The sequence below is a fragment of the Hyperolius riggenbachi genome, chromosome 6 (genome assembly GCF_040937935.1).
Source record: "Hyperolius riggenbachi isolate aHypRig1 chromosome 6, aHypRig1.pri, whole genome shotgun sequence".
Lineage (NCBI taxonomy): Eukaryota > Metazoa > Chordata > Amphibia > Anura > Hyperoliidae > Hyperolius > Hyperolius riggenbachi.
This window is the reverse complement of record NC_090651.1, coordinates 329658308-329680618: the sequence shown is the minus strand read 5'-3', so window position 1 is coordinate 329680618 and position 22311 is coordinate 329658308. Positions and strand designations below refer to the sequence as shown.

Sequence of the window (22311 nt, the reverse complement as noted above, 5' to 3'; positions counted from 1 at the left end):
AAAACCATAATAATTTGTGCTTGCTTACATAAAAACAAAAAACACAGAGAACGGAAATACATGACATAACTGTTGGGCTCCAGGCCCACAACCATAATAAACATACTCGTAAACAAGTAGTCACAATTCCCTGCAGCCTGCTAAGTACAGAGATATAAGAGGTAACTGAGCAATGAAGCATTCTGACAGTAAGGACAAGTTCAAATAATGAGGTTGATTCACTAACATAATAGCGCAAGTAACCTTCTGTTACTCACGCTATTTAATCAGTCTGCAGGCTACACCTGCTACTGCCAGTAGCCTACTGGCAGCATAGCACGTAATTAACATCACTCACCGAAGCACATGCTATACTGCTGTAGTGCAGTTACTTTACGCCCACTCCACTTGTCCCGCCCTTAGCCCCTGCGAGTCTGGTCACTTAAAAGGACGTTGATTCCCGCACTTTAATTGGCCCAATAGGCTGCCTTTCACTTGACATCACTTGACACGCAGCCTATTGGGCCAATCAAAGTGCGGGGATCAAGTACTTTGAAGTGACTGGACCCGCATGGGCTCAGGGCAGAGCGAGTATAGTGGGCATAAAGTAACTAGCGCTCGCTATGCAGCACTAAAGCAGTGAGTGATGTTAATTACGTGTGCTATGCGTAGCATGCGGACTGATTAAATAGAGTGTTTGTGAATCAACCCCTATATGTGTTGCTGTGCGCTGTTTTACTGCACGTAAAGGCAGTTGTATTTGCATGTTTAGATCTCTGTGTGATGTCAGCAGTCATTGGGGGCCACCTGTATACATGGTACATTTTCAGTTGCGATAGCCCCTCCCCCCTGCACACACACCAAAAAAGACCAAAAACCTGTTTAGCCCTCAGTCATTCACAAAGGTATGTCATTACTTCCACCTATTCCCACATATAGTAATAATTTTAGTAAACATTAAGAAAATAGTTTAATAAAAAATGGCCACAACCCCCACTACCTACCCCACCCATCATAAAATAAATATTGTGGTCCCTCATCTTAATACAAGTCTCTGTCCAATTCCAACCAATTTTGGGCTTTCTGTAAATCTTGAATGAAGTTTCCACAACTGTCTGTCTGGTAGAAATGCATCGGAGCTCCCACAAAAGATTATTTGGCTCTTCGTCAGGTATCATCTCAAACCAAAATCTACTGTACATAATAATTTAACTCAACAGTATCTAGCAGTTTTGTGCCTTCAATGCATTTCAATTGAACAGCACTACAGCTGGCAGGAACATTGCTAGCTCGTGACCCCCCAGTGATGGTGGAGACAATTTGAATTTCTACATAAACATAATTCCTAGAAATTTAGTTTTTTTTGTACAGCTTTTGTGAATAGAAAAGGTGCTTGAAATAAGAGGGATGAGGAGGCTGCCATATTTATTCCCTTGTAAACAATGCAGATTGCCTGGCTGCCCTGCTGATCTCTTTGGCTGCAGTAGTCTCTGAATCATACAGCTGAAACAAGCATGCAGCTTATCCAGTCAGACTTCAGTCAAAGCACCTGATCTGCATGCTTGTTCAAGGTCTATGGCTTGATAGAGCAGAGTGTTCTGTACACGCAGTTAGGCACCGGGTATAACAAGTGAGAACTCTTTACTGAAGAAAAGTACAGAGATAAATCGTACACAACCATCAGGTAATGCACCTTACTTAGAACAGAGAGGAACACAGGAAAAAATACAGGAAATCACAATACCATAGAGAGCATTGCAGCACTGTGCATACACAGTGACATCTTTTGGTTGCTTTACTATACTGCAGTTGAAGTAATGTTGCTAAATCCAACATGTAGCTAAGAGTATTCGAGGCAGAGGATTAGCAGGATAGCTATGCAAGTTACATTGCTTACAAGGAAATAAACATGCCAGCTTGCATATCCCTCTCAGTTTAGGTGTGCTTTAAGCTTTCTCTCAATGGGCTTGATTCCAGTGCTGCTCATCCAATATTCGGATATCCGAGTTACCCAGATAATCCGAACTTTTTCCACTATCCGAATCGGATTCAGATTCCGGATACCTGCACAAAATCCGAATAGCGCTATCCGAGTTAATGCGGTTAGCTATCGGAAATCCGGAATCCGGTCGGATACTAGGGTCGGATATCCGAATCCGGGTACTGTAACCATGGAGATGACGTCCATGACGTCATTGAGCCAAACAGAGGGCTCCCAGCCTAAGCCCAAGCAACCAATCACAGAGGGGAACTCTGGCCAGCCCCTCCTGTATATAAAGTGGCGGCCGTGATGAGAAAATCATCCTTGCTTGTGACTGCTCACTGAGAGACATCTCCAGTGCTGTTTGGCTAAGCAAGTGCATTATCACACTGTTAAACAGTTTTTGAGTGGAAACACCTTCACTACACTACTGTTATATTGTGTTATAGTTAGCTAGCCTGTGTAATTTGTCAGTGTCAGTCAGTCAGACTTTGAGCTGCAGCATCTGCTAGTTAGGTCCTGTGTCTGTGTGTGTGCTGTGCACAGTACATGCCTCCTGCTGCTGGCCTGCTATTAGCCTTAGCTAGCTACAGTATAGGTAGGATTACTGTGTTATATTGTGTAGTTACTGCAGTGCTAGTTAGTTGTTAGAGAGAGTAGTACTGTGTAGCTACTACAGATTACTGCAGTGCTGGTGTGCTGTTGAGCAGTGTCAGTGTGTCTTCTTCTACTCTGCTGTCTGTCACTCTTTGCTGATTTTATTCAAAGTCCAAGCCCAATATTAGTAAAGTACATGTACCCCACATCATCTGTAACATCACATATCTTGTGCTATGTCTGGCACTGGCAGCCGGAGGGAGGGTCAACAAGGCCAAGACGAGAGGGAGAAACATTGCGGCCTCCGCCAGCAGTTCTGTCGCGTCAGTCTCCATTCCGCCACTTGCCACTGACCGCCCACCTGTTAGGGAGAGTCACGCTGCAGAGATGCAGCAGCGTGTATCGGCCATTTTCAAGCAGGGTCGGCGGCACAAATTGGAGGAGAAAGACGCCGCGCCTGTGATGCAGCTGATGGTGGATGAGCAGGCCACCACCAGCTCTACAAAAGACATTCTGTGCGCAATGGGCTTTGGGGAAGAGTCAGTGACAGTGGTTGTTGGGGGGGGAGTCCGTCCATGATGTGTCAGCAGAAGAGGAGTTTGGGGCAGGGTCATCATCCCAGCAGTTGTTCAAGGAGGGGAAGTATGATGTTGATGATGAGATGAAGGACCAGGACTACCATCAACAGGAGGGGGATGTCAGCTCTGAGGAGGAGGATGCGTCAGTGGGTCTGGCACGGAGGATCACCATTGCAGGGACTGGCAGGAGCAGCAGTGGGCATGGAATGCGTGACCCACAGCCTGCTGTTTCATCTGCCACTACTACCACCAGCCGCACCACTCAATCCCAGGCCCCAACCACCACAGGGAGAAAATCAGCAGCAGCATCCCATTCTGGGCGTAAGGGAAAATTGCAATCCACAATCTGGCAGTTTTTTCATCTGCACTCACTGGAAAGCCAGTTTGTGATGTGTTATGTGTGCCATGTGAAGCTGATCAGGAGGTGTAACCCCTCCAACTATGGCATCTCCAGCTTCATCAACCATCTGGCCAAAAAGCACAAACATGAGCACGAGGCATTCAAGAGGCTGAAGGAAGCTGGTGCTGGCCCTTGCAGTGGTCAGAGCACCATAACCCCCTTTGCCACTCCTGCCGACACTGAGGCCTGTTCAGGCAGCCAGTCCTCCTCAGTGGTATCCTCTGCTCCCTCCTCAGCTTCCTGTGCAAGCCAAAAATGCCACCAGACCCTGCTAAGCGAGTCCTTCGTGGTCAGGTCTCAGCCTCCCGGCAGCCGTCGCATACGCCAGCTGAACGGCTTGCTTACACAGGCCATGTCCTCCCAGCTCCTCCCGTACTCGTTTGTGCAGGAGGGAATTCAGATGTGTGCGCTCCTGCAGTGTGCAGCACCGGATTGGCCAATCTGAAGCCGGCACTACGTCACACGCATGGCCATCCCAGCACTGCACCAGTTTGTAAAGGCCAACGTGGAACGTGGGCTTGATCCTGCGGTGGGTGAGCGGGTCCATGTGACAATGGACTCATGGTCAAGCCAGTTCAGGAAAGGCTGCTATCTGTCCTTCACCGCACACTGGGTCAGTTTGGTGGTAGTGGGTGAGGAGGGGACAGCAGCATCGGGCACAGCAGCAGCATCATCATCACCCCAGTGGGTGGTGCCATCCCGCAGTAGGGTCAGGGGAAGTGCAGCAGGTTCCAGCTCTGATCCGGTTCCATCCTCAGGCAAACCCACCACCAAACACCCCAGCCTCTGCAGCAGCAGAAGGCCCACCACTGCCAAGTGCTGCTGGAGATGGTCAGCCTGGGGAAGAACAGGCTGACGGCAGACCACGTCCTGGCCATACTTCGAGAGCAAGAGAGGAGTTGGCTGACCCCCAGAGGCCTGAAAGTCGGAGAGGTGGTGTCCGACAATGGGGCCAACCTGGTTGCTGCCATCCACCGGGGAAACCTCACCCACATCACCTGTCTGGCCCTGGTCATGAACGTGGTGGTGCATAAATTCCTGCGCACCTACCAGGGGATGGACACTCTTTTGGGAGCGGCAAGGAAAACTTTGGGTCATTTTCGCTGCCCAGCGTCCCTGGAAGCCGTGCAGCTGGAGATGATCCTCCCACAGCACCGGCTCATGATAGACGTTCCAACACGCTGGAATTCCACCCTAGCAATGTTGGAGCGTCTGGATGAACAGAAGCGGGCTGTCAACCAGTACCTGTCCAAAGCCATCATGGACGCCACCTTGTCTGGGACCGGCACCACCCACCTCCCAGACATCATGCTCAGTGCTGAGTGGGGAAAAATGCAGCTGGTGTGCTTGGTGCTGGCATCCTTTCTGGAGGCCACCAACATGGTCAGCCAGGACCGTGAGTCACTGTGTGAGTGGGTGACCATTGAGTGCATGCTGGACAAGGCCCTCTATACTCTGCTGGAAGTGGGAGAGGCAGCCTTGATCCAGCAGGAGCAGCAGCCACCTGCACAGTCCACCTCTGTGCAGCAGGAGGAGGAGGTTGAGGAGGACTTGCAGTTTGAGGAGTTGGAGGTCCCTGACCATGAAGATGAGGGGGCACAGCAGAGTGCAGCTGCAGTGGTGCAGGGGTGGAGAGAGCAGGAGAAGGCTCAAGAGTCAGAGGAGGAGGACAGCAGTGTTATCTCAGGGGGGTGCCTAAGATGATGTGTCAACAGAGATGACGTCCCTGTTCCCCATGGCAGCGCACATGCTGCAGTACCTGCGCAGTGACCCAAGGGTGAAGCAGATGCGTGCTCAGGAGGACACCTGGATCTCCCTGATGCTAGACCCATGGCTGAAGGGGAAGCTGGCTCAGTTCCTGCCTGTAAGAGGAGACCCTGTGCACCGAATGAGGGACTTGCAGTGGATTCTGGTTCAGCGCTTGGAGGAAGCCTTCCCCAAGCCTCCCACCTCCCCCCCCTGCTGTCACAGTCCATCCAGCACAGCAGCAGGTGCCTGCATCCAGCAGCAGCAGGCGCCCAACAAACCTGCTGTCTCTGACAAAGGCGCTCTTTGTTTTTGTTTTTGCCAAGAGGGGGAAATGAAGTGGCTGAGTGGGAATCACTATGCCTGCCTTACCACCACCCTTTACCACCACAACCTCCTGGCTCCGTCTTCAGTAATAAGACTGGTTCAAATTTTTTTTACAGCCGTGGTAGCAACACTAGGTGCCCTGGTGTTTATCTTAACACAATTGCTGTGTAATTTTTTGGAGGTGTCTAGGCTGATAACTGTGCTGTCCCAGTTGTGGGGAGGCCCCAACTGTGGCAGTACGACCGCTTCCTGGAACCTCTCCTTTTTAATGTTTTACCTGTGCCGTGGTACCAACACTAGATGCCATGGTGATTATCTTAACACAATTGCTGTGTACGTTTTTGGAGGTGTCTGGGCTGATAACTGTGCTGTCCCAGTTGTGCGGTTGGACTTTGGACACAATGTGGGCTGCACGACCGCTGTCTGGAACCTAGTCCTGATGTTAATTAACAGCCAATCAATTAGTGTTTCCCTTTAAAAAAAACATAATGCTACATGCCTTATTTACCATAAAAAACTTTTAGAAACAATTTAAAGGCCATTTCCGTTTTTTTATTCGGATATCCGAATCTGGGCGGATATCTCCGATACTGGATCCGAATATCCGATTCTATTCGGATACCAAAAAGTTCGAATTTGGATATCTGATTTGGATCGGATTTCTGGGTATCCGGATCCAAATTCAATTCGGATTTTGAAAAGGAGTATCCGAGCAGCACTGCTTGATTCACAAAGCAGTGATAACTGTTATCACGCTGTGAAAAGTGCTTTGTGCGAAATTCAGCGTGAAAACGGTTATCGAGCGAAAAATTCACGTCACCTGGATTTTCGCATGTTAACGTTCCATGTTCGTGCGATACATTTGCGTTATCGCACGAATACGAACATTAACACGCAAAAATTTGCGCTATCGTGTGAACTTTTGTGCGCGTTAACCGTTAAGCACTTTTTCACAGCCGTGATAACAGTTATCACTGCTTTGGGAATCAATCCCCATGTGTTCTATCTTTTTCATTTTTTTTCCCCAACCATGATGCAAATTGCAACCCACCTAACAGGCGGCTGAGGAAGCACATTATGATTTGTTAAGGTCATTCTAACAGAGTTGTGTTAGTAAAAAAAAAAATCACTTTTTATTGTGAATTTTGCTTTTCTTAAAAACAATTCTTTGTTCATGAATATTGGTATGCTGTTTTTATGACTCCTTAAGCTAAGGCAAACAATGTTTTTTTGTAACCAGTGCTACAATTACTGGGTTTCCGAAAACATGACAAATGTCCAGATGTGTTCTGAATTTAAAGGACTATATATAGAGGCAAACTCTAGGAATGTTTAGGATGCAGGGAATAAGGTTTGTATGTTTTCTGTTTTGGGCTGTCACAGCTACAATTTCTATAAACCACTATCTGTTCCTGTTAGTGTTGGCAATGTTCCTCAATAGCATCTTGTGGGTAGTCTTTCCCACATTCTGCTTAGGCCGCACTGTCTAAAGTAGATGAGGATTAGGGATGAGCGAACCTGCCACGGCCATATTTTCCAAACCAGTTAACATATCCCACAGTGTTATGGGGAGTTTGCTTACCAAATTTGAAAATCCTATTGCGGCAGCAGACTTGGCTATGGGTAAATGGCTGGGGTGAGGGGAAATGGGGCTGAAGAGTAAAACAGACTTTTGGGTTGTATATACTAATGTCATGGTGCAGGCATTGGGGCAGAGGGCAAGCAGGCATGTTGGCGAGGACAAGTCAGAAAGTAGATCGATGACCAGGTTTCCATCTGGATTTATGAAAACTTGCTTATTTATTAAAGCACCATAGTAAAAAAATGGACAACATTTCAGCCCAGCCAAACTCTACCAAGTGCACTTGATAAAAGTCTGGCTAGATGTTGTGCAGTTTGTTATTTGCATAAAGCCAGGGGAGACCCAGTCATCTTCTAATTTGTATAGTACTTTGCACCATGGTGGATCCAGATGCAGGCTGGTGGACTTCCTGGTATAAATTGGCATCAGTTGACGGATCAAGACACCCTTGGACTTTGTAGAGGACAAGCCATAAGCCAGAGCGCTAATAGGACACAATGCCTGGACAGGTGAGTTAAATAAACTCACCCACCACTCTGCCATGCTTCTCTGAATTAGGAGAGGGCAGAGTGGATGGGGAGCCCCTCAATCTCCTCACTCAGGACAGGTGCACAGGCAGACCATATGGAGAGCTTTTGAGGGTGCTTTTTATGAACTTTGATGATGAGAGGCAAACCATCACATTCCCAAGGGATCCGAAGTTTGCCGGACTGGATGCTCATGTTGAATGGGGAATGGTATCTATGTGCACATACGTATGGCTATAGTCTACAGTCAAATTGTATGCAGCGCAACACAGTCCTGCTATATGGGGGAAGCAGTGTCCCCCTCACCATCCAATGGTACAACAGTTTGTCAGTTAGTTCTTCTATGACGATCTTTTAGCTTGGTTCACACCTCCACCACACCAAATATTGGAAAGGGATTCACCCTTTGCTAAGACCACCAATTATTATTATTATTATTTATAGATTTATACAGCGCCAACATATTACACAGCGCTGTGCAATAAATAGGATTACAGACAATGATAACAGGGGTGACAGAACAATACAGGTAATAGACAATAGATACAACAATACAGGTAATAGCAATAAGATACACAACACAATGCAGATAGTAGTACAGTCTCAGTCACGCCTTGTGGTTATTTCCGGGTACCCCCGACCTCTACGACCTTAGGCTTTCTGTCCCCACCGTTGTCCGTGCGACTAATTAAGTGGTCTCAGCTGCTTGATTAGCACCCAGGGATGAGCAGAAACTATGCCAGTGCGAATTTACGCATCGTAGTTCGCATCCACTCATCGTAGTTCGTAAGCGTAGTTTCAAAACTACGCTTACGAATTTACGCGTAGTGAAGTACTGCTACGCATAGCTTATGCCCACTACATGTAGTTAACAAGTCTATTGCGTAGTGAACTACGAATGTGTTACTCACGGCTAATTTTCCGCGTACGATTGTATGCTTACAAAAGTACGCATTGGAAAGGGGAATGTACGCATAGAAGAGTTCCTGAGGGGAGCGATTAAGGAGCCGCATAAGCAACCGCATACACTATGCTTCATACTACACGTAATGACGTATTTTAACACGTAGTCTACGAAATGCATATGAAGCGAAAATTTGATTTCGAAGCCGTAGTTTGGCGAATCGTAATTGCGTAAAACTATGCGTACTTCCAGCGTAGCAAAGTTGGCTGACTACGACCATCCCTGTTAGTACCTCCAAATAAAAAACTCCTCATAGGCATAGCATAATACTGTTTGAACAATAAAACTTTAAAATGTATTGCACTTACAATATCCTTCCATAAAATTCCAGCATTCCAGCATGAGTTTTATAACGGGCTCTCCCCCATATCGGTGGCCTCCGGAGGGCTCTCTCGATCAGCGTAGCTGCAATGAATGGCTGCCGCTTGTGTCGCACCGTGTTAGCCCGCCTGTATCCACACTCCACGCCGTTGCATAGGGTCCCCTCCGGAGGCCACCGATACGGGGGAGAGCCCATTATAAAACTCATGCTGGAATTTTATGGAAGGATATTATAAGTGCAATAAATTTTAAAGGTTTAATTGTTCAAACAGTATTATGCTATGAGGAGTTCTTTATTTGGAGGTACTAATCAAGCAGCTGAGGCCTCTTAATTAGTCGCACAGACAACGGTGGGGACAAAGAGCCTAAGGTCGTAGAGGTCGGGGGTGACCTAGGAATAACCCCAAGGCATGACTAAGACCTAATTGGTGGTCTTAGCAAAGGGTGAGTCCCTTTCCAATATTTGGTGTGGTGGAGGTGTGAACCAAGCTAAAAGATCGCCATAGAAGAGCTAACTGACAAACTGTTGTACCATTGGATGGTAAGGGGGACACTGCTTCCCCCATATAATAGGACTGTGTTGCACTGCATACAATTTGACTGTTTCTGCAATATTAATATATGATATATAATTTTGATTACATTTGCGCATCCCAATCGATTATTATAGTCACTTATCTAGTTTGATGATACAGATTAGAGCAGTCAACAATATGGAAAGTGAATGGTTACTATGATCAGTTTACACATGGCACTTTACAGCATAAATTAAGATTGTTAATACAATTAGAAGGCTCAGTTTGAGGAAAACATTAAGTAGCTTTTTGTTGTTTTTGAATAACGGTTGTTTTTGTTTTGTTCTCCAGATCGAGGTGCAGGTTAACTACAGAGCAGATCTTTGTAGGCAGAACAGCTTGGATGTACAATGGTTTTCAGTGCAGATCCTGTAAAAGAGAGACAGATATTGTTATAGCTTTGTGAATTCTACTGTCCTGAAATTTTGTATATTTCTCTTATGTGACATTTAAAGTGGACCCAAATTAAAAATACAAGATTTCAGAAATAAAATCTATTTTCTAAATTATAATAATAAATAGCAGCCTTTTTTCATCTGCATGATGACAAATATAAAATATTTTACATTTATTAGAGGAACCCCTCCCTTCCTTTCATATTGCCGTGACAGAATCCGGCAGACTGGTGAAGTAGGTAGTGTCCAGCAAAGGAGGAATTGCTAATGGCTGCCACCTGTATATCCCTAGTTATGAAAAGAGAAGGGTGTAAAGCATGCACTGAATTGCTCATAGGCTTGAAGGAGTGTTCATTTATTTTTGTATGTGTCAGAGTGGTTAAAGAGTAACTGTCAGGCTGCAGAAGCTAATTTAAACCTCTATTCTCCTGTGTTAAACAGTTTAGAAGGAAGCCAAAAAGGCATTAGTGAAGATAAAAATCTCTCTTACCTTTGATGTGTGCTTATCAGAAAAGCTGTTAGACCCAAGCAGGACGCAAGCCGCATACTATACTGCAAAGCATTCTGGGGCCCTCCCCTCGGCTGCTAATGAGACGTTACAGCAGCTTGTAATCAGTCCAGCGCGTAGCACTGATAAATCTCCGGGCAGAGTACACTGCAGGAGTCAGCTATTGTTCCTAGCCACATGGCTCATTAATATTCACTGCACACTGTGTTATTCAGTACGAGCTTTTCTGTGATCAGGAAGCAGGCAGGACATGACGACACATTTGACAGAAAAACATGGAGCCTGCCATGAGCTGTCAGGAGCATCTATCTCTGCATATACTATATACAAATTCTGTGAAATCCAAACGTGGACAGTGAAATGCATATGTAATGTAAGTACAGCCTATATTTAGCTACTGATATATGTGTTTATTTTCTCTGAGACCTTATACCTAACAGCTCCTCTTTAAACTAAATATTTTGAATTAAAAAAATGTTTGGTTTGGGTCCATTTAATAACACCATATATTGGTAGCTATAACACCTATTATGAGTAACAAGAAACACAAGAAAATGAGGAATCCGGCTGCTATCCTGATTTCTCCTAGTCTACGTTCTGCCATCATTAAAAGTGGTTAAAAAAAAAGGAATTCAAAGAAACACAATTTTTGTAGAAGTTAACAGCAGTGGTGCTCAGATACCCCGAATCACAAATTATAGTGATCATGAATTCGACTTCTCCCACTTATGAACTGACTCGTGATTACGATCACGAGTAGAAAGGGATATCCGACTTGAGTGCGGTTTTGAGTCGAGTAACCGCATGTAATCACAAGTCACAAGTGGTATTCGTGATTAAAAACCTGCCGACTTTAACGGTTAATAGCAACATACAGTACATGCTAGAAACACCAAATTTGCCAGATATGTTAAGAAGGACAGTGGGAACAAGAGGAAAAAATACTTCAAAAATAATACATTTAAATGCGGTAAATACAATAACTGTTTTTTTTCTTTGAAACTTTAAAGAGAACCCGAGGTGTGTTTAAAGAATGTTATCTGCATACAGAGGCTGGATCTGCCTATACAGCCCAGCCTCTGTTGCTATCCCAAACTCCACTAAGGTCCCCCTGCACTCTGCAATCCCTCATAAATCCCAGCCATGCTGTGAGGCTGTGTTTACATCTGTAGTGTCAGTCTCAGCTGCTCCCCCGCCTCCTGCATAGCTCCGGTCCCTGCCCCCGTCCCTTCCCTCCAATCAGCAGGGAGGGAAGGGATGCAGGCGGGGACTGGAGTTCTGCAGGAGGCGGGGAGAGCAGCAGACTGACACTATAGAGATAAACACAGCCAGCTCTGACAAGCTGTTTGTCAGCAGCGTGGCTGTGATTTATGAGGGATTGCAGAGTGCAGGGGGACCTTAGGGGGGTTTGGGATAGCAACAGAGGCTGGGCTGTATAGGCAGATCCAGCCTCTGTATGCAGATAACATTCTTCAAACCCACCTCGGGTTCTCTTTAAAATCGATTTTCTCAAAAACTATAATACATATCTGGCAAATTTGGTGTTTCTAGCATGTAAAGGGGCTTTGCTATTAACCGCTAAAGTCGGCGGGTTTTTAATCACGAATACCGACTAGCAGGAGTGACTCGTGATCAGGAGTCGGGTAACGAGTGCAATCACAAGCGATCGAGAGCTGATCACTAATGCCGATTATGACCTCGTGATTGCAAAAAGTGGCTCGTGATCACGACCTCGTGATGAGCATCCCTGGTTAACAGACCTGCATGCTCTTATACAATCAGCTTCTTTAGTGACATAACAGGTAAATGTTCTACAGTATTCAGGCTCTCAAGGCAATGAGTGACCACAGATGAATAACTGTAATTCTAAGAGTAGGGGCTTGTGTTTGGATGTGTGCCAGTGGTTTGGACTTGGTGCCACATTTTATTCATGTGGTTCAGTTTGACTGATGTTTTGTTTTAATTGTTGACCATTTTAGTGTTTGTCCTCCATCATTGTCTCAACCTCAAGCTTTCTTTCAATGAAGCCCCCTGTCCCTGATGCCCACCTGTATTCTTACAGTTTGCACACCTCTGTGGAAAGCACATAAGCCCATCTTCCAGATACAAATAAGCTGCCGTGATGTATGGATGGATGTATATTCTGTGTGTATATATATATATATATATATATATATATATATATATATATATATATATATATATACTAGCTGACCCGCGGCGTAGCATACGCCGCATAAGAGGGTAGAGGGCAAGAAGGGGGTATTGGGCACAGCGGTGGGGAGGGGGATTGGACCCCCCCCTCAACTGGGTCCCCCATATGTGCTCTACCTCCAGCTTAAGCTCAGCAGGAACCCCCCCCCCCTCACCTGGGTCCCCCATGTGCACTCCCCCTCCAGCTTAAGCTCAGCAGGAACCCCCCCTCACCTTGGTCCCCCCGCCACTATTAGTAAGAGGCAGCGGGCGGGGATGACTCACCTCTACCGTATTCCATCATGCGTTCCACTGTCGTCACTTCCTGCAATGCCGCACACTGTATTGGTGTAATTTGACTTTTTAAAACAGAAGGAAATCTGCAATCTGCAATAAGTCAGCTATAAGTGAACATTTGTGGTTACCCACAATGCACTGCTACTAAATATGAAAATTACCCCTTTTCCCCCTTGGTAAGCCAAATAGACATTCCAGAGCTGCTGGTGTATAGCAAGCATATAGCTTTAAATTTTACACAGTCATATCAAACCCACATGTAGACAGCCTGTTTTAGACTTTTGGTCCTCATCAGTACATGGTAGGGATTGATACAGATGTATGCGATAGGGCTTGGACCAATACAACAGAGTAACCAAGCAGCTCAGAGTGACCCAAACCACTCGTAATGTATAGGGGGATAAAAGGGACCAAAAAGACCTCCTACTAAAAAAAGCAAAGCTTGGTGTAATTTGCCTTCCTAAAACAGAAAGAAATATGCAATTATTCAGCTATAAGTGAACATTTGTGGTCACCCACAATGCACTGCTACTAAATATGCAAATAATTTCTTTTTCCCCTTAGTAAGCATCCAGAACCACTGGTGTATAGCAAGCATATAGCTTTAAATTTTACACAGTCATATCAAACCCACATGTAGACAGCCTATTTCAGACTTTTGTTCCTCATCAGTACATGGCAGGAATTGATACAGCTGTAGGAGATAGGGCTTGGACCAATACAACAGAGTAACCAAGCAGCTCAGGGTGACCCAAACCACTCGGAATGTATAGGTGGATAAAAGGGACCAAAAAGACCTCCTACTAAAAAAAATCAAAGCTTGGTGTAATTTGCCTTCTTAAAGGACTTCCGAGGCCAAAATCTGCCCTCAAAACGTAAAAAAAAGTTTACTACCTGCATAACTTTGTAAGGCAAGGAGGACGCCGTCCACACCCTCCGTGCCGTTCCGCCTGGTCCCCTCTGCTCAATAGCCCCCCGAAAGGCTGCGACCCCATGGTCCGGGTTGGTATCTGCAGCCTGCATAAAGATGGCCGCTGGAGCTGGCCACGGCTACGCAGTCCGCATAGCCGCTACTGCGGCTACGCAGCTCTAGGGCCAACCCCCGATCCACGTAACAGGCAGCGTGGATCGGAGGGTTGGCCCTAGAGCTGCGCAGCCGTGGCCAGCTCCGGCGGCCATCTTTATGCAGGCTGCAGATACCGACCCGGACCGTGGGGTCGCAGTCTTTAGGGGGGCTATTGAGCAGAGGGGACCAGGCGGAATGGCACAGAGGGTGCGGACGGCAGCCTTCGTGCCTTACAAAGTTGTGCAGGTAGTTAACTTTTTTTTACGTTTTGGGGGCAGATTTTGGCCTCAGAAGTCCTTTAAAACAGAAGAAACTCTGCAATAATTCAGCTGTAAGTGAACATTTGTGATTACCCACAATGCACCACTACTAAATATGCAAATTATTCTTTTTCACCGTTAGTAAGCCAAGCAAGCCTATAGCTTTAAGACTTACACGGACATATCAAACCCACGTGCGACAGCCTATTTCAGACCTTTGGTTCTCATCAGTACATAGCAGGGATTGATATGGCTGTATGAGATAGGGCTTGGACCAGTACAACAGAGTAACCAAGCAGCTCAGGGTGACCCAAACTACTAAGAATGTATAGCGGGATAAAATAGACCAAAAATCCCTCCTACTAAAAAAAAGCAAAGCTTGGTGTAAATTTCCTTCTCAAAACTGAAGCAAATCTGCAATAATTCCGCTATAAGTGAACATTTGTGGTTACCCACAATGCACTGCTACTGAATATGCAAATTATCCCTCTTTGCCCTTGGTTTGATGTGGCACTACATCTTCTTGCTTGGACCAGCCCCTTCTTCTTGCTTGAACCGGCCCTGGGGGCTGGGCGCTACTTCTTCTTCTTGTTTGAAGGTTGAGGCACTTACTCTATTATATATATATATATATATATATATATATATATATATATATATATATATATATATATATATATATATATATATTCCTGTAATTTTGCTGTTACAACCTCCATTTCCCCATTTGTGATTGGGCTACCAAAGAGGTCTGTTTCAGTCCATTGGGGAGCCCCTGTGGTTTATTATGCTTTTGTTGGGGCTCCCATTCATATTGCAGCTCTTGTCTACAGTGGCAGCAGTGGTGACTTGGGATGCTCGGGTAGTATTTTTTAAAACCCGAATTGATACGGATCCGGGTACCCAGATATCTGGATCTGATTCGGATATCCGGATCCGACCGCATTATCTACGGATACCCGACCTATTCAGGTATCCGAATAGAAAAAACGGAAGTGCCCTTTAAATAGCTTTAAAAAGGGTTTTTAGGGTAAATGATGCTTGTAGTTTTTTTTAAAGGGAAACACTAATTTATTATTTGGTGGACATAAAAACAAAAAAAAGCCTGTAAATTATAAACAACAGGATAGGTTCTAGACAGCGGTCGACAGTCGTGCAGCCCACATTGTGTCCAAAGTCTAATCGCACAACTGGGACATGACAGTTTTCAACCCAGACACCTCCAAAAAATGACACCGCAATCGTGTTTTGGGTTAAATATAGGTGGTGGTATCAGCAGCAGTGGCCTGTGGCACCGTGGCGGTGGGAGCCAGCGCCAGCTTGCTTCAGCCTCTTGAACTCTTTTTTGGCCATATGGATGATGAAGCTGGAGGTGCCATACTTGTAGGGGCCACAGCCTCTGCTCATCTGTAGTTTGCACACATTGCATATGGCAACCTTGCTGTCCAATGAGGGCAGAGTGAAAAACCGCCAGATTGGCGAGGTGAAGATTCCCCTGCGGCCTGAATGGGATGCTGCTGCTTTTCTCCCTGTGGCAGTTGGGGGTTGAGTGGTGCGGCTGGTGCTAGCGGCAGAAGGATGCGGGTCCCGCATTCCACGGCCACTGTCTGCAATGCTGATCCTCCGTGCCAAACCCACCGACGCATCCTCCTCCTCAGAGCCAGAGCTGACATCCCCATCCTTCATCCCATCATCAACATCATACCCCCCCTCCTCAAAACCCAGAACATCCTCCTCAAACTCCTTGCAGCTAACAGCCCTGAGTTCAATCGTGGCGCCTGGAGCGAAAAGCTCGCTGACTGAGGCTGGGCTGCCTGCTGGGGTAGACACTGACACGGCATACCTTCTGAGGGTGGCCGTAATGTTGCTCCCAGTCCTCTTGCCCTTGCTGCCCCTCCCCCGGCTGCCGGTGCCAGCAGACATAGTACAACTTATACATGATGATGTCACCAGATGATGTGGGGTACTTTTACTTTAATAAAATCGGGGTTGAACTTTAAATCAAATCAGCACAGAGTGACAGACCGTAGAGTAGAGGACAGACAGTGCACACTATCTGTCTAACTGTCACACTGACAATGCTCAGCACAGCAGCAATGCAGTAATCTGTAGTAAGCTAACACAGTACTACTCTCTAACAACTAACTGCAGTACTAACTATACAATACAATAACACAGTAATCCTACTCCCTAACCTATACTGTCCTGCTGGCCTGCACAGCACACACAGACACAGCCAGGCCATAACTGAGTGAATAAAATCAAACAATTACACTAGCTAGCTAAAAAAAAACAATAGAACAATAGTGTAGTGAAGGTGTTTAGCACTCAAAGCTTTAAGGTGCGTACACACGCCGGACTGGAGGCAACGACGGGTCCATCGTTACCTCCCGCTGGGTGGGCGTGCCAACGACAGTCTGGCGTGTGTACGCACTGTCGGCGGACTGATACGGCTGCTTCTGAGCGATCCGCCGGGCGGATCGCTCAGAAGCAGCCGTATCAGTCCGCCGACAGTGCGTACACACGCCGGACTGTCGTTGGCACGCCCACCCAGCGGGAGGTAACGACGGACCCGTCGTTGCCTCCAGTCCGGCGTGTGTACGCACCTTTAGGTTTATCACTGTATACAGGCAGCACTTGCTAATCCAACAGCACTGGAGCAAGTCTGTCAGTGACCAGCCAGCCAACCACAACAGCAGGGCCGATCTGTCTCATCATGCCAGCCCTCCTTATTATACAGGGGGGCTGGCCAGGGTTCCCTTCTGTGATTGGGTGCTAGGGCTTAGTCTGGGAGCCCTCAGATTGGCTCAATGAGGTCGAGGGGGGGGGGGGTGGCTGTCCAGAGTTCCCCTCTGTGATTGGTTGCCAGGGCTTCTGCTGGGAGGCCTCTGATTGGCTCAATGACATCATCTCCTTAGTTACAGTACCCGGATCCGGATATCCGCGGATATCCGGGTTATGCGGCCAGATATCCGCATAGAGCTATCCGGATTTGGCCCCAGGTATCCGGAATCCGGATCCGACCGGATAGCGGAAAAATGGTCGGATGCCCGTGTTACCCGGGTATCCGGATGAGCATCCCTGGTGGTGACCCAATCAGTAGCAGTGATGTGACAGATGAAGGCACAAGGTGACAGGAGAAGGCAGAAGTTGTAGGTGACAGTTGAAGGAAAAAGGTGAAGGTGAGAAGGTGAGAGAAGAAGGCAGAAGTAACGGATAACGGCAGAAGAAAGTGACAGATACAGAAGAAATACATTAACGTATATGGCTAACCTGATTTTTGGTAAATATAACTGTTTTCTGCATTACCAAATGCGGTAATGCTTTGTGAATTGAGGCCACTGTCCATTCTCATTTGCTTTAATTGTTTCTGTTGGCTTTCACAGCGTATGCAGTGTCCAGAAAAATTGTGCATGTCAGCACTTTGTGGTCTGATTGCTGGAATGGATCCAACAGATCTGTTGAAAATGTGCAAGTGTGATCTAATCCTATACATAACGGAACAGAACCGTTGGAACATCCATTTCTACCTTTTGTGAAATCAACAAAATCAATTGTCAATTTTCAAAATAAGTTTGAACCAAGCCTTACACATCTTCTACTTTATTGACACATGCATTATAAACCGTGTGGATCCATTTCTGCTGCACTTCTTTCAATGTGTCCTCACCATGCCTCCCGTATGTCACCCATAATCACATTGGCTCTCAACACACATTGTCCCAAAATCAGACGGGTGGCACAAAAATCTGCAGCATAAAATAGCACTATCACAAATTTCACTTTGTGTACTCACGGATTTAGGTAGAGTCCCAGTCTAACAATCCATCAATCTGAAAAGGAAAAAAACAAATAAGACATAAAATAGCATTAACCACTTGAGGACCACAGTGGTAAACCCCCCTAAAGACCAAGCACATTTTTACTAAAATGGACACTGCAGCTTTAAGGCCAAGCTGCAGGGCCACACAACACAGCACACGAGTGATTTCTCCCCCCCCCCCCCCCTTTTCACTAACTTTTAGGTACCTCTTCAATTGTATAATGCTAAAAGTGTACCCGAGACTAGTGATGCTCAAATCCAGATCCAGGAGATACCCGGATAGTTGCTATCCGGATATCTCCCAGTAAACCTGTGCGGGGTGGGCGGGGGGGGGGTCAATCTTACCTGTCTGACGTCTTCTTCATCCGTCCCTGGCGCCTCCCTTGATGCGGTCCACGTGCATCACGTGACTACAAACACTTCCTCCTTCAACCCGGAAGGAGGAAGTGTTTGTAGTCACGTGACCGCCGCGTGAAACGCATCATGGGAGGCGCCATGGACGAACGAATAAAACGTCAGACGGATAAGATTGACCCCCCCCGCCCACCCTGCACAGGAGATATCCGGATAGCAATTAACCGGGGGTCTCCCGGATCCGGATTTGAGCATCACTTTGAGCATCCGGATTTGAGCATCACTTTGAGCATCATTTGACCTCCTCCTAGTGTTTCTCATACTGCTGTTATTTTAACATATGTACATGTACCAACCACATATCAACTATGTATGTATCTGTATTTACTCTATTCAATGTCATGACTGTACAGTGTCTTGTATTTCTTATGTATATTTGTTCCCCATTATTTGTTTGTACTATGTACAGCGCTACGGAAGATGTTGGCGCTATATAAATAAAAATAAATAAATAATAATAATCACTGCCTGAGACCAATAGGTATAAAAGTTTTATACATACCTGGGGCTTCCTTCATCCCCCTCCGCACCGATCGCTCCCATACCGTCTTCCTCCGCCTCCTCATTCTCCCAGTAGAAACCCCATAAGTTTGGGTTGGTCAGTCGGCGCATGTGCACTGTGGCTGCGTGCGCCCCCGTCTCGCTCTGGTGGCTGGAAGCATTCTGTGGCAGGTTGCGCGCACAAGGCTAGGCTGCAGATGTGCAGTATGCCCTGACTAGCCAAGCTATTGCTTCTTCTTCCCGGGAGAACGAGAAGAAGGAGGAAGACGGCATGGCAGTGATCTGTGCGTAGGGGGCTGGAGGAAGTCCCAGATAAGTATAAAACTTTTATACCTATTCATCTCAGGTTTCCTTTAAAAGTTATTTTAAAGAGAATATAAAAATTATCTCCTAGGAGATAACTCAGAAGAAATATGGGCCTTACTATCATAATATATGTGATTAATTACCAACTTACTTAAGTAAAATTTCTTTATTAGAAAGAATCCTCCAACTCCGATAAGGGCCACTCCAGCTAGTACTCCTATCACAATGCCAGCTATGGCTCCACCACTTAGTCCACCAGAAGAACCTGCAGAGTTGTAATACACAAGAACACAAATGAATATCATAAAACCCCCTCTTTAGCAGAACTTTAAGCTATTATAAACAGGCAGTCTTTTGATGGGGATAGTTATTCCTCAGTGTGGAAGCATGAGGAAGAGATGTCATAGGAGTTCAAAAGAGCACTCGTGTTTATCCAGAACCACTAGAAGGGGCTATGAGGGGCTCAAGGGAACCAAAAGCTGTCTCACTTAAAAAAAAACATGCTTTATATAAATGTGCCTCCTTAAAACAAGTGGTAGTTTTAGGTAACACAACTCTTGCACCTGTTAATGGCTTTAGCGCTTTCTCAACTGTGTTTTGGTGCTTGTAGCATGTATGGTGGCTTTGCTATTAACATTAAAGGAAAATCCCGATCATGGCAAAAATCGAGTCGAATTCGTAAGTCCATTTCAAATCCGGATCAAAATCACGACTTATCCGGATTTTGATTCCGCCGTGGCCGAATTTGGTGGAATCCGTGATCGGGGGTATCCGAGCATCACTAGAGCTCGCTGGTTGCACAGAATTTTTTTTTTTTATTAGTCCCAGTGCACTGGCAACATTATGATCTTGTCATATTTTGTGACATAACAGGTTCACTTTACATTGAAAACTTTAACCCAGTAGCCTGTAGTGCAAACTGATATTCAACTAGAGACCTTCTCCTTGTTCGGACTATTTTGAGCAAAGGTGTAACTACTAAAACGTCATAGTGAACACTGAAACTTTGAAAGGGCCCTCCGGTGGTCACACCTCCTCCTCCAGTTGTTACATCCACAGCCTGGCCACATTTGTCAAGAGTCATATTACAAGTGAGGCCACTATGATCCCCTCTCATAGCAGTGTGACCATTATGGCTCCATTCACTTATATAAGTGGGGCCACCATATCCCCTTCCCATAGCAAAGCATCTACTATAGCACCCTCCACCCATAATGTGTAGCCACCATAATCCTTTCCCATAATAGGGCACTCACCATGGGCATCTCCACCCATAACAAGTATGGCCACCATCATCCCTTGCCATAACAGAGCACCCACCATGGTTCCCTCCACCCATAATAAGATGTAGCCATTCACAATCCCTTCTCATAACAGTGCATTCACCATGGCCATCCCCACCCACAATGCATTTGACCACAATAATCCCTTCCTATAAAAGTGCACCAGCCATGGCCCTCTCCACCCATAACAACTGTGGCCACTGTAATCCCTTCCCATAACAGTTCACCCACCATAAGGCACTGTAGGTATGTGCCTACAGGCGCCTGATGATGGAGAGGCGGCTCCCCACCCCCATGTGCCTCCCTTCCTATGCAGAGTTCCGACAGGAGTGTAGAGGTTACTCACCTGGGTCTCGGCATTCCACTGATGAGATCCCCGGTTAGTCAGGCACCTCAACTACTTAATACTGAAGGTATCTTTGGCTACCTAATGCGAAAGGATACCTGTAGCTAGTTATGAGAGGCAAGGGACGTAAGAGAGAAGGGACAGCTGGGGCAGCCAGTATGCTTGCAGTGCGTTTCGGCGGGGGTTTGTAGATTCAGGAAGGGCAAAGTCTAGGGCACCAGGACATACGTGCCTATAGGCTCCAATTATGTAAATCCGGGCCTGGCGGCTACCATCGTCCTTTCCCATAACAGAGCAACCACCATGGTTCCCTCCACCCATAAGAAGATGTAGCAATCATAATCCCTTCTCATAACAGTTCACTCACCATGGCCATCTCCACCCATAACAAGTGTGACCACCATAATCCATCCACATTTTAGAGCAAACCAAATAATGCATTAACTCACCTTTTGATATAACTTGAAGACGAAATATAAAGCTTGTGCTTCCAATGACATTCCTGGCTCTGCACTCATAGGTACCATCTTCACTGCTTGTCACATTGGAGATGCGTAGAGTAGATTGAGAACCACTAGATTCCACTTCAAACTTTCCATCAGTTGGGTTGATAGGGTTAAGGTTAGGATTATGACGGTACCAGCCGAACTGAGGAAGGAGAATGTTCTGAGCCAAGCTCACTGTCATGGCTGCATTGTTTCCTTCTGTCACTGATGATACTACAGTACCACTGTGAGTCGTAGATTTTGGACGCTCTAAAAGAAGAACATGAGAAGAAATTTACCAGTTCAACCCTTAGTAAGGCCCCAAACAAAGATTGAGTAACCCCCTCCCCACATACAAACATACACACCCACCAGCAAATTCACCACCCAGTGCCCCCGAGCCGACTGTCACCCCATAACCACCCCCCAATTTTCCCTCAACTCTTCTGTGGTCCCTGGGGCCCTGCATGATAGCAGCATTGTACCGCAGCAGTCCCGACTGCTCCATTCTGCTGCCAATCTACTTCCTGCTGCCTGCCTCATGTGACTATGCACATGGTATTTGTACCATGTGAATATGCACAAGAGGCAGGCAGCAGGATGAAGACAGGGAACAGGATGGAACAGCCTTGACAGGTGAAATGCAATGTGCTGGCAGCGGGGGTACAAAAGCACTCCCCGGGGAGCACAGAGGGGTTAAGGGAGAGGTTGAGGGACCAGCAGTGCTAGAAGGCCCTGGGCAGCCAGTATGCTTGCAGTGCGTTTCGGCGGGGGTTTGTAGATTCAGGGAGGGCAAAGTCTAGGGCGCCAGGACATACGTGCCTATAGGCTCCAATTATGTAAATCCGGGCCTGACG

The 22311-nt window shown here is 46.4% G+C and overlaps 1 protein-coding gene across 1 annotated transcript in view; it reads right to left on the bottom strand.

Moving 5' to 3' along the window:
• Nucleotides 1-9800: 9800 nt before the first annotated feature.
• LOC137521756 (carcinoembryonic antigen-related cell adhesion molecule 1-like) overlaps nt 9801-22311 on the bottom strand; it is a 45234-nt gene continuing 32723 nt past the window's right edge. The window contains exons 4-7 of the mRNA XM_068241439.1: nt 21419-21724; nt 19492-19605; nt 18093-18129; nt 9801-9946 (exon numbers count right to left, since the gene is read on the bottom strand). Coding sequence (XP_068097540.1) covers nt 18125-18129; nt 19492-19605; nt 21419-21724 — 425 coding nt within the window. The 3' untranslated portion in view covers nt 9801-9946; nt 18093-18124. The remainder of the gene's footprint in view (nt 9947-18092; nt 18130-19491; nt 19606-21418; nt 21725-22311) is intronic.